At 43.3% G+C, this 15456-nt stretch overlaps 1 protein-coding gene and 2 long non-coding RNA genes across 5 annotated transcripts; 2 read left to right on the forward strand and 1 right to left on the reverse strand.

Annotated features, from left to right (window-relative positions):
- The first annotated feature begins 1654 nt into the window (after positions 1 to 1654).
- Positions 1655 to 10437, forward strand: LOC136502641 (uncharacterized). Its single transcript, XM_066497897.1, has 10 exons — positions 1655 to 2038; positions 5380 to 5405; positions 5688 to 5772; positions 5854 to 6063; positions 7229 to 7351; positions 7919 to 7976; positions 8117 to 8190; positions 8693 to 8781; positions 8861 to 8932; positions 9785 to 10437. Exons 1-9 carry the CDS (start codon positions 1943 to 1945, stop codon positions 8928 to 8930), a joined length of 831 nt encoding a protein of 276 aa, XP_066353994.1. The 5' UTR covers positions 1655 to 1942; the 3' UTR covers positions 8931 to 8932; positions 9785 to 10437.
- LOC136502643 (uncharacterized) lies at positions 2055 to 5347 on the reverse strand. 3 transcript variants are annotated; one of them, XR_010770651.1, is made up of 4 exons: positions 4425 to 5347; positions 3586 to 3668; positions 3387 to 3429; positions 2055 to 3285 (listed from the first exon to the last, which is right to left on the reverse strand). It is a non-coding gene; the product is annotated as an uncharacterized lncRNA (long non-coding RNA). The 3 variants fall into 3 exon arrangements; XR_010770649.1 differs by lacking the exon at positions 3586 to 3668; XR_010770650.1 differs by having other exon boundaries at positions 2055 to 3429.
- A 33-nt stretch (positions 10438 to 10470) lies between the features above and the next one.
- On the forward strand, positions 10471 to 13484 carry LOC136502642 (uncharacterized). Its single transcript, XR_010770648.1, has 4 exons — positions 10471 to 11450; positions 11614 to 11801; positions 11924 to 12610; positions 12982 to 13484. It is a non-coding gene; the product is annotated as an uncharacterized lncRNA (long non-coding RNA).
- The last annotated feature ends 1972 nt before the right edge of the window (positions 13485 to 15456 follow it).

A 15456-nucleotide genomic window follows, 5' to 3' on the forward strand; every position in this document is an offset into this window, starting at 1 on the left:
GACGGCTTGGTGGAGCACGGCCACGATGAGCAGAAGCTCGGCGGTGCTCCGGCAAGGGCATGTCGACAACGAACTTGAACTATGGCTATACCTGGGCTTGAACGATGATGCTAGAGGGTCGGTAAGGTGGAGTGAGGCGTGGCGAAGCTGTGTGTGCGCGCTATCGAAGAATGGCGCGGTGGCGGTGGCGCGCGAGCTCGGCAGAGCTCGACGGCAATGGCGCGACGCGCTGTGGCTTCGCTCAGGCACGGTGAGGTCGAGAGAGAGGCAGAGCGAGGCGAGTGAGAGCGAGTGAGGAGGGAGGGCGCGTCGCTGCCGTTTTGCTGCCCGCGTCTGCCTGACGTGTGGGCCTGACGCCAGTGGACAACCTCCACACGGCGGCCGCGGCCTGACACCAGTCGGCCACGACGCGCGCGCGGCCTCCGATTCAGTCCACCCTGAACCTGAGTGACAGCGCATCGACAAAGCATCTTCAAGCGGTTAGTACTCCTAATCCATGGCGAATCAGTGCAAGATTCATTAATAAAATTTGTAGAGCTACGTGAACACTACAAAAATGCTTAAAGAAGTTTTGTCTAATTCACAATGGTTTTCAAACTACAAAGCTCTAAAGTGAGGTACTTTGAAACTGAAATCAACATTCTACACTTAGAAAAGTTTTAAGTCACAAAACAACATTTTGTTGCTACTTTGGAGCTGTTTTGACCATGTTAGGCACTGATTCAGCCCATGACCCTTAAATAAAGTTTGTTACCCATGACAAGAACTATAACTTTTATTTAGATAACGCAACCATGCAAACACTCTAAGCTACTGTTCAACTTTGGTCAAACTAGCATCAAGAAAATGGCATTACAATGTAAACCAACATTTAGAAGCAAAATTGGCTTAAGTCATGAATATAAACATTGTTCCAAATATCATTCTAGATGTGTCTAAGGTATTTTGGTGACCTCACAACCATCTCATGCATTGGTCACATATGATCACAAGCATAATTAAGTATATGAGCAACATCATATGTGATAAAGATAAGGTAAATGAAATGAAACTTCATATGCTCATGCTCATGAATGCTTGGATGATGCTTGTGCTCATGAAATGCAATGCCAAATGTAATGCTTAATACTGGGGTGTTACAGAAACCCTAACGCCCCGACAGCCTACGCGCGGGGCGAAATGCTCTGTGGGTGAGGGCTACGACGGGCTGCTGGAGATGCGTGGAGCTGGTGCTGTAGCGGTGGTGCTGGCCGGCGGTGGCAGGTTACCGGCGCCGGATTTGACGAGCCCCAAGCGGCGGCGCTCGACCGTGTCCCAGCTCCAGTTGCGAGTCGTGCGGCCGCGACTCCCCTCTACGAGTCGGACTGAATAGAAACCAAGTGGAACTCTTCTCTCCAAGAGAGGGGACAGAAAGGTCTTTTCGTGTGTCCTAAACAGTGCCCATGATTTTTTGGAATTAAGAAAGGAAAGAAAAAAAACATGAATTCCTTGTATTGGCCATGTTCGCTGGGCTGGCTTGCTAAATACTGTTTATCTAAATAAACCAGCCCAGCCCCTCACAAAAATACTGTTTATCTAAATAAACCAATAGTATTCTTACCTAAACGAACCAGCCGACCAGCCAACCGAACGGCCTGAGAATGGCAATGTCGTGTTTCGAAAGGCTTACGAACTCAGGGTCGGGCATGCGAATTGAGGGTCAAATATCGAAATTTCTCCTCTCCGGCAGGCCAAACCAAGTCCCGGCGGCTGACGAACCTCTGCTCCGGCGACTGGGTTCCCGCCGCCCCTGACTCTGCCCAAAGCGAGCGCCGCGCGCGTGTCTCCTTTGCTTCCTCTCCCCCTGCTTCGGTCCCGCGCCGCGGCTTTCTATCCTACCGTCGCCCGGAGCTCATCGTGCTGAGCTCCAGCGACGCGCCGAAGGGATCTGGGAACTTCGAGGATGCTTTGCTGTGCTGGCCACCTGGCGCCCCTTCTCCTCTTCGCACTGCTCTCTGTCTCTTCCCTTCAGCTCGTCCACGGATCCCATCAGGACCAGGTACTAGTATACTCCGAGCTTCTCTTGCTGAATTCTAGATTTGTCCGCGCAATTCATGCTTCTCCGGTTGTTAATAGTGCACAAGCTAATGTTCCCCGGGGGTGATTAAGCTTCGCATCGGTTAGATACATTCAGTAAGGCAAGGATATGCGAAGTTGAGCTTGATCTGATTTGTGGGCTGTAGTTGAACGAATCCTCAGCTTGATCAGCTGCACTTATTCAGCAGCTGCAGCTAGTGCTTGAGCACATTTGCTGGCTCTGAGTATCCTGGTGTATCTGCATACCAGACTATCTTTACAATTTCAGAGTTTAGAGGCGCTATGTTATCAGTTTTGACTTGTGCAATCTTAACTGACTAGTTTTCATGCCTAGTTTACCCTCTGAAGTGTTAATTTTCTTACAAGGATCGTGTGTCTGTTGTCAATTTGAAAACTGGTTGAGCATATCTGAATTTTACTAACAAGAAAAGTATGAGATTGGTTATCTTGCAATCACTGGTCCAGATATTTCAGCAAATTATACTTAGTCCCTGTTTGGATGTTCGGAAAAAGCATACACCTGTAAGACGATTACACCTGTAAATTATTGTGCACAAGGAACCTATGCCATAGTTATCCACTTGTAAAATAGTGTTTGGATGCATGGTATTCATTTCAGGCAACCAGCATCATGGCTTCTCACGTTTGCTGGCCTACTAACTTATACCATTCCAGATATTGACGCAAACAAAGAGCAAACTTCACAACCAGTTCAGAAATGCACATGTTGCCTGGAAGATCAATCATCATGCACATGTTGCTTCCAGACCAAATAGCATCTCACCAAGTTGCAGCTGGTTCAAGTCTGAACCAACAAGTTCAGATCTTGCTAACGATAAACACAACTTGGCAAGAGATGGATAATGCAAGAATCTACTGGAACACAAGAACAAAAGGCATGAATATATGCCATTCTGTAACCTAATATGCCATAGCACTTGAACTTCATAACAAGACTATCCAAGAAACTGAACTTGCAGTACCAATAGAACAGTAAACATAGGAGCCTCAAATCAAAATGAAGGTCTCGATTATCATATGGTCCTAGCAAATTAACACATCAGAGAATAGTAGTGCATAGATAATACTTCTTCTATGATGAAATATAAGATGACCATAGTTAAACTTTGTAAACAATTCAATTGTACTCTTGAAATAAAAAAAAATGCTTCAGTTTTACACGTTCTTGACATACTTGCATCTGTTAACCTACAAAATAGAGCTATACATTGTTAAATTCGCATAGAATGAAATAACTACTTTCAGATATATTGCAATGCATCCAAAAAATGATGTATAAGCAAACTTACTTGTGTTCGATAGATATGATCTAAATTTTTTGAAGCCACTAACCTGCAACACAGAGTTATAAATATGAGTGTGCGGCATTGTTAAAAAAACACAAACAAATATGCATTTTCAGAGAGATTCCATTACAGCATTGAATAAGGCTGATTAGACTGCTACATATGTAAACCGAAAACATATCTAGATTAGCAGTCAGTGTACCATTGAACTCGTGTCAAAAACTGCAAATGATGACTGTACAAGGTTCAGCTGCCAGTTACGTGGAGACTAAATACAAAGTTATCCTGAAAATGAACGTGCAAGGTTAATGGCATAAATTAATAAAGTTATTCCATTGCAACGGTTTGCCGATACTTGACACAGCACACGACAGTCATCGACCCAAAACAGAGAAATTGGCTAAGCTAGGTCGTCCTTAAAAAAAATAAAAAAGAATCTGCTGGCTAGCTAGGAATTGAAGAATGCAGCTGCGATTTCTTGTCCTGAGCCAATGGATTCACTTTGGGAAATTAAAGAGGATGACCGATGGCATCACATGCATGTATATATGTTGATAGGAGTAATTAACCCTGGATGTCCCTCTCTGTAGAAGCAAATTAACCTGCACCTTGGTGAACACTCATCAGCAGCCATTCAAGATTTCCTTTCAGATGCTCAGTTATAGAGATTTCTTCGAGCAAGGAATTGGAATGTGCAGAAAGCTAGTAAAATGTTGAAAGCACCTATGAAATGGCGGCTTGGATTCAAACCTGAAATTTGTGACAGCCAGCTGAACCTAATAGCACACATCTAGGTAGAGGACGCAAGAACAGCTAGCTGAGCCTAATATCACACATTGGTAGAGGACGCATGAAACAAAGAAATCCTCTCCATCCCAAGGACAATACGAGGAAGTTGGTCCTGCCACCAGGATCTCAATGGACTAGTAGAAGATCGACATGGACATACTAGATCTATCGATGTGCTAGAAGAACAATTGCAGAAAAATGAAGAACAAAAATACAAGGAGATAAGGATACAAGAACGTGAGTAGAGGATACCTGAATGGATTTGATTTCTGTCTCTGGGCTCTAGGGCTCCAGGATTCGCACGTCGAGGACATGGATTCGCTCGCTCTCGCGTCGATGCCTTCTCGCTACCCACAGCTCGGGGCCACTGCCGCCACCGTCGCCGCTGCCGCTGCCGCTGCCGCCGTCGCCGCGAGGAACCCTCGGCTCCGTCGGGTCTAGCCAGCGAAGGGAGATCGAGTTGAACCTGCCTTCTCACCGCCCTCAGGTTGGGGTCGCCGCCGCCGCCGCCGCGAGGAACCCTCGCTCGGCTCTGTCGGGTCTAGCTAGTGGAGGGAGATCGAGTTGCTCCCCGATAGATTTTGTATTTTTTCTCGGGCCGAAGGTGGCCACAGTTTTTTTCCGCCGGTTTTAGCCCAAACCAGACGTAAAATTATTCGCTTCACTGGGCTTCCAAGCCCATTTCTGATTTGGGATGGAAAAATTCACAGGCCTGTAATTTACAGGGGTTTTGGCCCAAATACTGGGCTTCCAAACAGGGCCTTAGGGTGCGTTTGGTAGGGATTCTCAAAACAGTTTCTCTCCAGAAATAGCAGAATCCCTACCAAACGGAAGCTGTTTTTCCTTAGAAACAGAACCAGTTTCTCTTCGTCATGTTTCTCAGAAACCGAATCCCTGCCAAACACTCGCTATTCATGCAACTTTGATTCATTCCTTGAAACTAAGTACTTATAGTACTGCTTAGAAATGTCAGAAAATCACTGCTGTGTCCCAGATCACTTGCCTTTGTATTGCCACATGAGCAATTATTGTTTTATGGTGATACAGGAATTAAGACGGATAATGCTTACAATGGGTTCTTCCTAAAAGAACATTGTACTAGTACAACTGATATGCACTTTTTTACTGTTGCCTTTTCTCCACTGTTCTCTTTGATGCATCGTACTTATTCTGGCTAATGCAGAAACTGTTCTTTTTTATGCTTTAGGAATTCCGTGAAGCTGTTGGATCCAGGTAATGTATTCAAAGACACAAACTGCACATGGAATTTTTTTTGTGTATTGTTGTTTTCTGTGTGTTCCATCTAAAATAAAATGATTTTGTTCTGTGTGTACCATTACAATTTATAAGTAAGGTTCACACCAGCATTATCCTAAAGTAGCTCATTCCTTGTAGCCGTAATGAAATTATGAAAATAAAGATGGAATTACTCGATTGAGAAATACAATTTAGATTTCTATGTATGTAGAATTTGATACATGGACTATTGTCCTCTGATATTTCACTTGATTCCAGAATTCTTCTTCAAACAAATCCAGATTCACATGAGGTGCATTGCTCAAGGGAAAGGAGCCGTGCAGCTTGGGAAGCTATTGATGAGGTAGCACATGCAACCTAACAGCTCTATCTGCGTTGCTGCATCCATAACATTGTTACATGTTGACCCTCATTTCTTATGCAGTATTTGATGCCCTTCGTGGAAAAAGAGAAATATGAGCTCCCAAGCAAATGTAGACTTCGTCCTGATAATGACATGTTTCGGGAGCAAGAGCAACATAAGATTCATTTTGATATTAATGAGTGGCATTGTGGCTTTTGCAAGAAAGCTTTCCGAGCAGAGAAGTTCCTTGATCAACATTTTGAAAATCGGCACAAGAATCTTGTGGATAATGTATGTTTACATAACAGTGATTATATTTCTATAGTATATGTTTACTTATCAGGAATTTGATATTGTCTGTGCTGTTTTCACAAGCTACAACACAACAGAGGCGAAACAAAATATAAAAGCTTACAGTTATACACAAATGTATGACAATCTAATCCTGATATAAACAATTATGATCCTCTGTAACAACTAAGTTGGACTGTTTGCTTCCAAGTGTCCATGGTAGATACTTCTCTGAACTAATTTCATTTCTTATCAGCATAATCAACTGTAAATTGCATGATGAAAGCTCCAAAACTGTCTCTTATTTTGACTTTCTATTGTGTCACTCTGAAGGGTATAAACTTTGATACTGATATCATGATGTGAAAACAAGGCCGACTTTAGCAAATATATCTTGTGAAGTGAATAGTGAAACAACAAATTAAAACTACTTTCAACTTGGTGACAAATTTGACAATTAATGCTTGCATTGTGTATACCCTTGAATTTAAAATAAGGTATTGTTTTAAGCTTGGCACTCAAAAAAAAACCCATGTGAGGATTACTGGACAGCTCTTTTTTCGCTCTAATTTGGACTAAAGTTTTCAACATATTCTTGATGGTGCGTGTGTGTTCCGTCTTGTGTTTTTTTGATTCCAAAGGCGCATGTGTGTTTTATGTAAAGCTGTGAGTGTTGGGCTTACGGGTTTTAGACCCCTTCATTCTTAATATAATGATACACATCTCTTCTGTGTGTTCGAGAAAAAAAACATTGCTTGATGGTCTGGCAATTTTTTTTTCATGGACACCATTCGACAAATGCAAATCGTAACTTTCATTCTTGGGCAGCAGTTTTATAAGATACATACAAGCTATCTAGCTTAGTGTCAGTAATTTCAGATTTCAGATAAAGCCAGCTAATGAGATGTTATGTATAATCCAAAACTTTCACTGATTTAAAGTAATCTGCTTTCTAGCCGGAAAAGAGAAGAGATAGGAAGAACCTTTTTATATTGATAAGCCTTCTTGGCTATGCACTTGAAGGTACTGAGTTAACTTGTTTTATTTATCCTGGTTGATTCAACTTTATGTTTTTTACCATGAGGTGGGTTGGTGGCTGTATTTTCTCTTAATTAAAAAGTCATTTACCATCCCAAAAATAATAGATTTTGATCTATTTTTTTAGAGCGAAGGAAGATGCATGGCAGATCTATGCAGAGCACTTCACTGCGATCTGATGATGCAGTTCAAGAAACCAAAAAGTAAATGCAATGCAGCTGCAGCTACAAGGAATCGTCATCTTTGTGAGGTTCTTATCATTTTTTTTTGTTTTGTATCTGATATAAATTTGTTTGGTTGGTTGGTTTTCTGCTATTCTGATAACGTGCAAGAAACCTATCTTATTCTGATAACTTGATTGTGCATTTTTAGCTTGTGCTGTTTGTGTAATGTTTTGGTTTTCCATATATGGTATTCTACATATTTAGGGCTTCATTAGACATGGCTCCACATATTCTACCCTTGTTTAAATCTACTGTTTTTGCTTTGTGATACTGAGAAGCAGCATCAGTTCATACATGCAGGCACACTGCCACTGGTGTGGTTAGTTATTTAATTGGATGAAACCATGTGAAGGTTACATGTTTGTCTACTAGCTCTGAATCAACTGACATGCTCTGGCCAGCCTCTTGGATATTAGCATAACTGCGATTGTCTTGAATCAATATTGAAGAATTGCGGGAAAATACATTCCCATGGCTTTTGCTAGTTTTGTCATATACTTTGTGTCATATGGCAAACAATAAATATGCTATCTAGCTACCTTTTACATGTGTTTGTATGATAGCAACGTTCAACTCCCTCCTTTTACTGACAGAGCCTTGCAGACAGTTGCTTTCCTGTTAATCAAGGTCTTGCTGCCAGCCGTCTTCATGGTAGGTGGAATGTGAATGTAATGATCATTCACTCACATTTTCCTTCTTGATGTACGCCCGTTTCCAATGCAGCTAGCACTGCATATATTTTTGGACGCAGCTGGTTTTGTAGAACTTTTCTGATGTAGTTTGTTTTGCAGAATTCTTCTTGCGCCAATTTTGTGATGCTCACACTTGCAATAAGGGAACTAAACCTTTCCCCAAAGGTGGCAGGGTGAGCAAAATTCTTCCAGGAAATCTTACACTTTATGCAAAAATGCTTTCCTTAGTTCAGGTTATTGAGCTTTGCGTTAACCAATGAAGCTACACCTGATAGATGCCACCTTTATAAGCAGTAGATAGCATATATAGTGAGATGGTATCATTTGGTTCCTTTTCTGGCTAGGCTTTTAGTTTCTGGATAATGCACTGCCTTTCATTTTAGCATGTTCCTAAAAGCCTTGTTAAAGAATTCAATACGCCTTACTAATTTTTCAATCCTAGATTTTCACATATAAAATTGTCTGCTTTAAGTTAAATCCAGTGCAATACAAATAGGTGTACACATATATGGATGCTCAATAAAATAATCATTATCAATTGAACTAAGCTTCATAAATCTTCTTATATCTATATTTATTAATGGTTCAGGAAAAATATCCTGGGAATACTGATATCTTGATAGAGTTCAGAAGGGACCTCTTCATCTTATTGTTATTGTCTGCCCCTTTATGCAGAAACAAACAAACAGGTTTTACTTGGCTCTCTGCATCTTGACCCTGATACTTTTGCCCCTGTTCTATCTCATTGTGTTCCTGCACCAAAGGTTTGCTCTATCTACTTTGGTGATAATAATATTTCTTTTGTGTTGAGCATTTCCAGGCCTCTCATATTTTGCTGTGCAGGGAAATGAGGAAAGGTACCCAAGATCTAAAACGGTTTTCAAAAATTGGGCAGAAGAAAAAGCCATCCTAGTTGTAAGTGTTCTGTGTGTGCCCAAAAATCCTAGAAGTTGTGTGCACTGTTTTGCTTGTAGCAAGTTACTATCCTGTGAAATTAGAACATCTCATGTTTTGTTTGATGAGCTCTTCGGTTTGTCTGTTTGAACCCTGGAGGCTTGAGCTTGGACCACCAAACCATTTTAAAAAAACTCGACCTGCGAGGGGTATGACAGCCCCCAGGCATTTTATTAGAAGGATGATCTTCTCACACAAATCGAGAAAAACCCCGAACCCCCGCCCCCATCCTGACGTAGCGGAATCCGTTGCCCTGCGAGATCCCTGCGAGAACCGGGCCTAGCTGTTCTGCGCTTTGGCTTATGGGAGACGGGCGAGCAGATTTTTTACCCCCAACCTGAAATTCGCTCCCACGGGGGAGTCGAACTCAGGACCTGAGGGGTGCCTCTGGAATTCCCTAACCACTTAGGCTAGAGTCCTTCAATGAGCTGTCTAAACAATTTAATCAACACCCTAGGTTTTAAACTGCCCTAGTATTTTATTGCATGCATTTTCGCCAGTATAATTTAATTGTTTGTAGTTGCTAACTAAACCCATGGCATATTGCCATGCTTATCATGACACCAATACACGGATAAAGCGAGGGTACATGTAAAAAGCTGCTCTTTAGTTTGACATGGATAAAGCCGGGGTGCGTGCAGACCTAGGTAGAGTGTACAATAGACTGTTTCTTACTTGAGGGTTACAGCTCTTTCAATAAGTCTTATTTTCTCTTCAGATCCTGGTTGTCTAATTCATGCACAGACGTCTGAATTTTTAATTCCCTATTTCCCCCTATATTTGGTGCTCATGTCGTGTATGTTCCCCCTGCAGTCCAACAGTCACAATGTTCCTGGGTCCATGGGTCCAAGGAGCTGGATAAGGAACGTGGGGTGGTACTTGTGAAATGTTTTATACGCGGGGAAGATTTTCCCCTCATTTCCAGAACGGGAACAATGTCCTCAGGTTGAGAAAGCCGGCCCTCTTTTCCAGAACGGGAAGGTGGGAACAATGTTCGCAGGTCGAGGAATGCCGGCTTCGACCCGTTTTCTTTTTTTGTGTTGTTTCAACATGTAGATGCAAACTTCAAGAGGCAAGCATGTGCAGTTTTTGTGAGCTTACGGTGATATTCTTTATCGTCAACATAACTGAAGTCCTGTTGATAGTTCACCCACGGAACCTGGGGTTTATATGATTTTATATACAACCTTAGGAGGTAAAACAGTGAAGAATGCTGAATTTGTAATTTGTAATACATTTTAGTACGGCACTTAAAAAAAGTATACACAATCGCTTTTGCCAATCCAACCGGTGAAAACAGCATGTTTGCTCAATTCAGAAAACGGAAACATGGTATCTCGTCGTTCCAGCAAATACAATTGATTCGCTTCGATCAAGTAAAGGGATCGACGTCAAATATATGTCATCACTCCTGCCGCCATAACACATGGATCAGTGAACGGGAGGAATTATGTTTTCCGGTCGTGGTAAGTATCTCTACATTAATCTAAATTATACTATATCCATCCAGAAAAACATTTCCCGCTAAGAGCCTCTAGCTACTATATACCTAAAAAAATATATATAAAAATTTATCTCTATTAAAATTAAAAACTAATATAACACCCAAACCAAATCCGATGACTGACCGAGAAGTTTGATGGTAGGCTTCAAACGCAGCCGCCCTCCGCCTCATCACGCGCGCGCGGCTTCAAACTCTCCCCCACGCGAGCACGGTTAGGAGTCTGGAAACACGGAATAAAAAAAGCAAACGCCGGACGCCGCCGGCCACCCCAGGCGCGATCCTCCCCACGCGCACTCCTCTCCCCACGCCGATCGCCGGTCGCCAGGCCGTCAGGCGCTGGCCGCGGGGCGGCGGCGGCGGCATGGAGCGCGTCTTTTTCGTGGAGATTCCCAACCCCTAATGGGCCCAGCCGCACCCTCAATCGGCGGCCGCTGGCGCTGTTGCTGCACCAGGGTGGAGAAGGAGCAGGCGGAGCGAGGGGACCCGCGGCTGGGGGCGCTCCTTCCCCGGCGGTTCCCCACCGCGCACGCCGGATGTGCCGCCGTCGGCACCTCCCGCATCGAGCACGCGAGCGGACGAAGGAGGTTGAGGCGTGTGGCGGCGTGTCGCAACAGGTATGCCGGTGATGAGCACCCAACAGGTATTCCCACCCCTTCTCTGCTCTCCCAGTTGTGCGATGCTGAGGACCCAAACCCTAACTTAAGCTATTTAGTGTACTCGGATCTGATCTAATTACAAGCGTGTACATGTATTCATTTTTTCTGCAAAAGTTATCGGATCTGCCCTGGAGTTTGGTCTTGGTTTGTTGGTTTGCTCTGTACAGATGGAGGGTTAGGGAGGAACTAACTTGTTTTTGTTTCTGCACCTGAACTTGCGAATCCAGCTGAAGCCATTGGAGAGTTTGGTAAATCTACTGCCTGATGTAGGAATGTCGCTATGCACCTTCCGCGGAGTTTAATAATACTAAAATTGCTGGTAATTTTGTCTTGTCATATGTCATGCTCATAATTTCATTCGGTGTGTTACTAATTACAGTTACTAATATAGTGATATATAATCCGTAACTGTTTAGTTTGTCTGTTCGTTCATAATTTCATATGGTATTATAACTCTTACCAACGTGCTCATGAAATGCCAGGTTCTACAGCAAAGTATATAATGAACTGTTCTCAGGTGTAACTACTGAGCAGGAGCCTCAATCATCGACTAATACTCCTGACTATATTTTGGCTGGCATCTCTTCTTAATGCCTCGTTCGAGATCACCAGAATTGTTCAAGGACCTGGTGTCCTGGTCTCCTGGACCAATGGATTAGTTGTTGTATTGGTCAGTTTGCTTATTTCGCCTTCCTTTTGTTTCATTATGGATTTTTCAACTATGACTCCTTTAGTGCTGTGAGCTGCTACTTGTATTTTCAATTGATCATAAAACTGCTTACTTCAATGCAGGCCATACTTTTGATTAACGTGCCAGCTAAATTTAGGAGCTTCATGATTGAAGGCCATTTTCACTTAAGTAATTGTTCCTTCTGATTCTATTTATTCATTCAGCATGTGGCACATAGTTACGTTTTTTTTGTTTTCTTGAATTCAGTCAAATAAACTGAGAAAGGCGTGGATCTTATTGCTTCGTTATGTCATAATTATCATACCTCTGAAGAACGTTTGAAAGAAATGATGAACAAGTCTCATAAGACAATAGAAGACGTTTTCAGTATGAAAGCACTAAGTTCATATGATCCCATACATCTGGATCTACTGCACAAGCAGGTCGCTCATGATCCCATACATCTAGATCTCCGTACATAAAGCTTTTAGAGAAAATTTTATGATTATCGGTGTTATTTTTCATATGGTATTTTTATAATTTTCAGAATAATCATGCGTTTTTTTAGGTTTGCTGTATCATGCTGGGGGTGCAAAACTTCAATAATTTATTCACGTGACAAAATACTCTAAAGATAATTTTCAAATATGTGAGATTTTAGTACATTATGGAATGTAGTTTCAGTCTCCAGGTAGCAGGTGTAAACTGCCACGATAGTACATTATTGGATGATGTTAGATGAAGCGACTGCGAAGCTGGATTTGGAGGCGGCCAATGGCCACAGAGTCGATGAAGAGCTTCTGGGAGAGGTACTGAGTACTGACCAGTGTTCTGATGTGTTTGTTACTAGCTGTGTAAAATTGTATTTGAGTTTAGTCCTTACTGGAGGCAAGTAGTGCCGAAAATTGAATCAGACAATCTATATACTCTTACCCATTGTTGTCCAATCCAATAGGTTTTAGGTGCTCAATTCAGATTTGTGATGATTTTACAGCATGCTATACATCACCTGCACTAGAATGCAGTAGGTTCAAAGTAATGTGTAATGTGTGATTTAGGGCATGCTCCACTGGAGATGATTGCCTCACCATTCCAAACATATGAATGTAGGGCATCCTCCACTGGAGATGATTCCACTGGCGACTGAATGTAAGACTGAATGTGGCGTGTTTCTTTACAGAGCAAGCAAGAAGAGGAAGCGAAGAAGCTCATGGAGAGCACAGACGAAATTAAGAAGAGGTTGGCAGCCAAAGAAGTTGAGGTGCAGGAGGCCAAGAGCACCCTCGACGCCAAGGTCACGACGATTGGCAACATCATGCATGAGTCCGTGACGACGAGGTGATCAGGAAAATTAGTTGTTGGTTGTTCTAGCTATTTCCTTTCCACTTTAGTACTGAACAGCTGAAAAAGAATTCAGTAACCGTTTGATTGTAATGTGGCAGCCTAACTGTTAGCGACATTGTCAACTCCAACCCTGATTCTCAGTAGCGTTGTATGGGCTTGTCTAGTTTTTGAGTGAGAAATGACCAATCTATGTGCATAGTAAATTTGTGTTTATTTTATCAGTTGATTTATTTTTTAGTTTTATAATTATTTTAGTTTTATGATTTATTTTTTCTAAAGGTCACTATAGCGTTAGCACGGACAATATACTAGGACTGTGGTGTACCTTTTTGCACCATGTTCGCTTCGTTTCTGTGGCTTATAAGTTGGCTGATTCTGTTTTGTTGTGAGAGAAAAACACTAAATCATGGTTAATAAGCATGACTAATACGATATAAGGTGTTAGTCAGGACTGCGGTGCACCTTGTTTGGTCTTTTTCGGGCAACAGGGACCATTTCGCATGGGAGTTGTACAGCTGCAGCAAACCCACTCACATTTCTCTGACATCCCTCCCCCACGTCACTTTCATTACATATCAAGGCACCACGTCCCTCCCCTCATGTCACTCTCTTGCCGTGTGTTTGGACAGTGGGGCGGACTGGGTTGAAATGGGTGTAACCTAGTTTTAGGAGCGTTTGGTTTGAAATCGGATTGAACTGGGTCAGACCTGATGAGAATATGCGCTTGAGATGCGGGTCAGCCTGGTACCTCCAAATCGAGCAGACCGCGCGTGGGGCGAGGCGGCGCAGCAGGGCCTGCGTGGGGTGGCGCAACGCGGCTAGCCGGGGCTTCTCCTTCTCCTTCCTCTGGATGCGCCTGGATGCGCGGACCGCCGGGGCTTCTTCTTCTCCCTCTGGATGCGCAGAGCAGCCTGGCGGCATGGGCGAGCTCGAGCCCCGGCCATGGCGGCACGGGCAAGCTCCAGCCCACCCTCAACGACGCGGGGGCGAGATGGAGCCCCGGCCATGGGCTGTCGGGGGCGTGGGGCAGGGCGAGATGGTCCATCGGGGGCAAGCTCCAGCGCGTGCGGTGGCGTTCAGTGCGGGAGGGCAAGGGCCAGAGTAGCGCAGCTCAACGATGAGAGGTGGAAGATGGATCAGTGGCTGACACTATGGGCCCATGAACAGTAGCAGCTAGCGCTGTTTAAATGACGTCCATCTCAACCCATTCTATTCCTCCTACCGAACCAAAAAAAAAAAAAAGAATACCTCCGTTCCTCAGACCAAGACTGACATGGGTTCACCCCACCTTTAAAACTGGGACTAGCCATGGCTGCTCGCGCTTTGCTGTGGGTGATGTGCTTGGTCTAGAAAAAATCTTAAAAAATATGGCTCATATGTCTAATATGTTTTTTCATCATGTTGCTACGAAGAGTTGGTCTCTTTGGTACATTAAATGAAAAAATATGAAAAGGAAATGTAACATGGTTTTTTTCATTCTAATATTGTAAGCGAACATAGAGGTTGGTTGTCATTACATGGTGCCTATTCTAGACCAGCAAATCAATAACATGTTAGTGGAAAAAAGTATTTGATGGAGTTGGACTCAAGCAACTAAAGCACAACATTGGCTAGGATTACATTATAGGCGGAAAGAACAAAAACTACAACATAAGTACGTCTCCCAACGCGAGGGTTTACAAAAGAGTGAATTAGGATCCACTCCCCTTAGGCGAAACTATAACACATTTCGTAAATCTAGAATTACACGAAAGATTACACGACGTCGAACACTAAATTACACCGGGATTTAAAGTTACATGGTTAAGAGCAATGTAGTACAACCAAGGCTTACTCCAGAAGTCAGGATAGACGAGGGCAATGGAAAAAACAACAAGATAATGATTATTCAAAACATGACGTATAACTAACAGATCCAGAAACAGGAGACTGAGAAGTCAAACACCGTGAACCCTAAGACCAAACTAACCAAGGGTAGACTTAAACTTCTTTGAAAACCAGATCCATTCTTCTCAGATTATACCATCGCCTTTGTCAGACGAACCTAGTTCCATAATGACGACTGGATCTCGTAGCTCTGCTTCGGATTCGAGAGGGATGGGGATGAAGAAGAAGAGTAAGGACCAAGGGCATTTTATAGTGGCGAACAGAGATAGGGCGCAGCGCACCGGAAGTGGAGACGGCGTGGATGGGATACACTGCCAGTTCATGCTGTGGGGATAATGTCGGCCATGGCGCGCTCCCTGCTCAAGCGAGCGGAGGGGGGAATAAAGGAGAGGAGAGAGTGTTCGCTCGACGAGGGAGGCGTGTG

Source organism: Miscanthus floridulus, chromosome 14 (assembly GCF_019320115.1).
Source record: "Miscanthus floridulus cultivar M001 chromosome 14, ASM1932011v1, whole genome shotgun sequence".
In the NCBI taxonomy this organism is placed as follows: domain Eukaryota; kingdom Viridiplantae; phylum Streptophyta; class Magnoliopsida; order Poales; family Poaceae; genus Miscanthus; species Miscanthus floridulus.

Coding starts and splice junctions, on each gene's coding strand:
- LOC136502641 (XM_066497897.1), top strand. CDS start 1,943: ATGCTTTGCTGTGCTGGCCACCTGGCGCCCCTTCTCCTCTTCGCACTG. Junction 2,039..5,379: donor ACGGATCCCATCAGGACCAG/GTACTAGTATAC, acceptor TTTATGCTTTAG/GAATTCCGTGAAGCTGTTGG. Junction 8,782..8,860: donor ATTGTGTTCCTGCACCAAAG/GTTTGCTCTATC, acceptor TTTGCTGTGCAG/GGAAATGAGGAAAGGTACCC.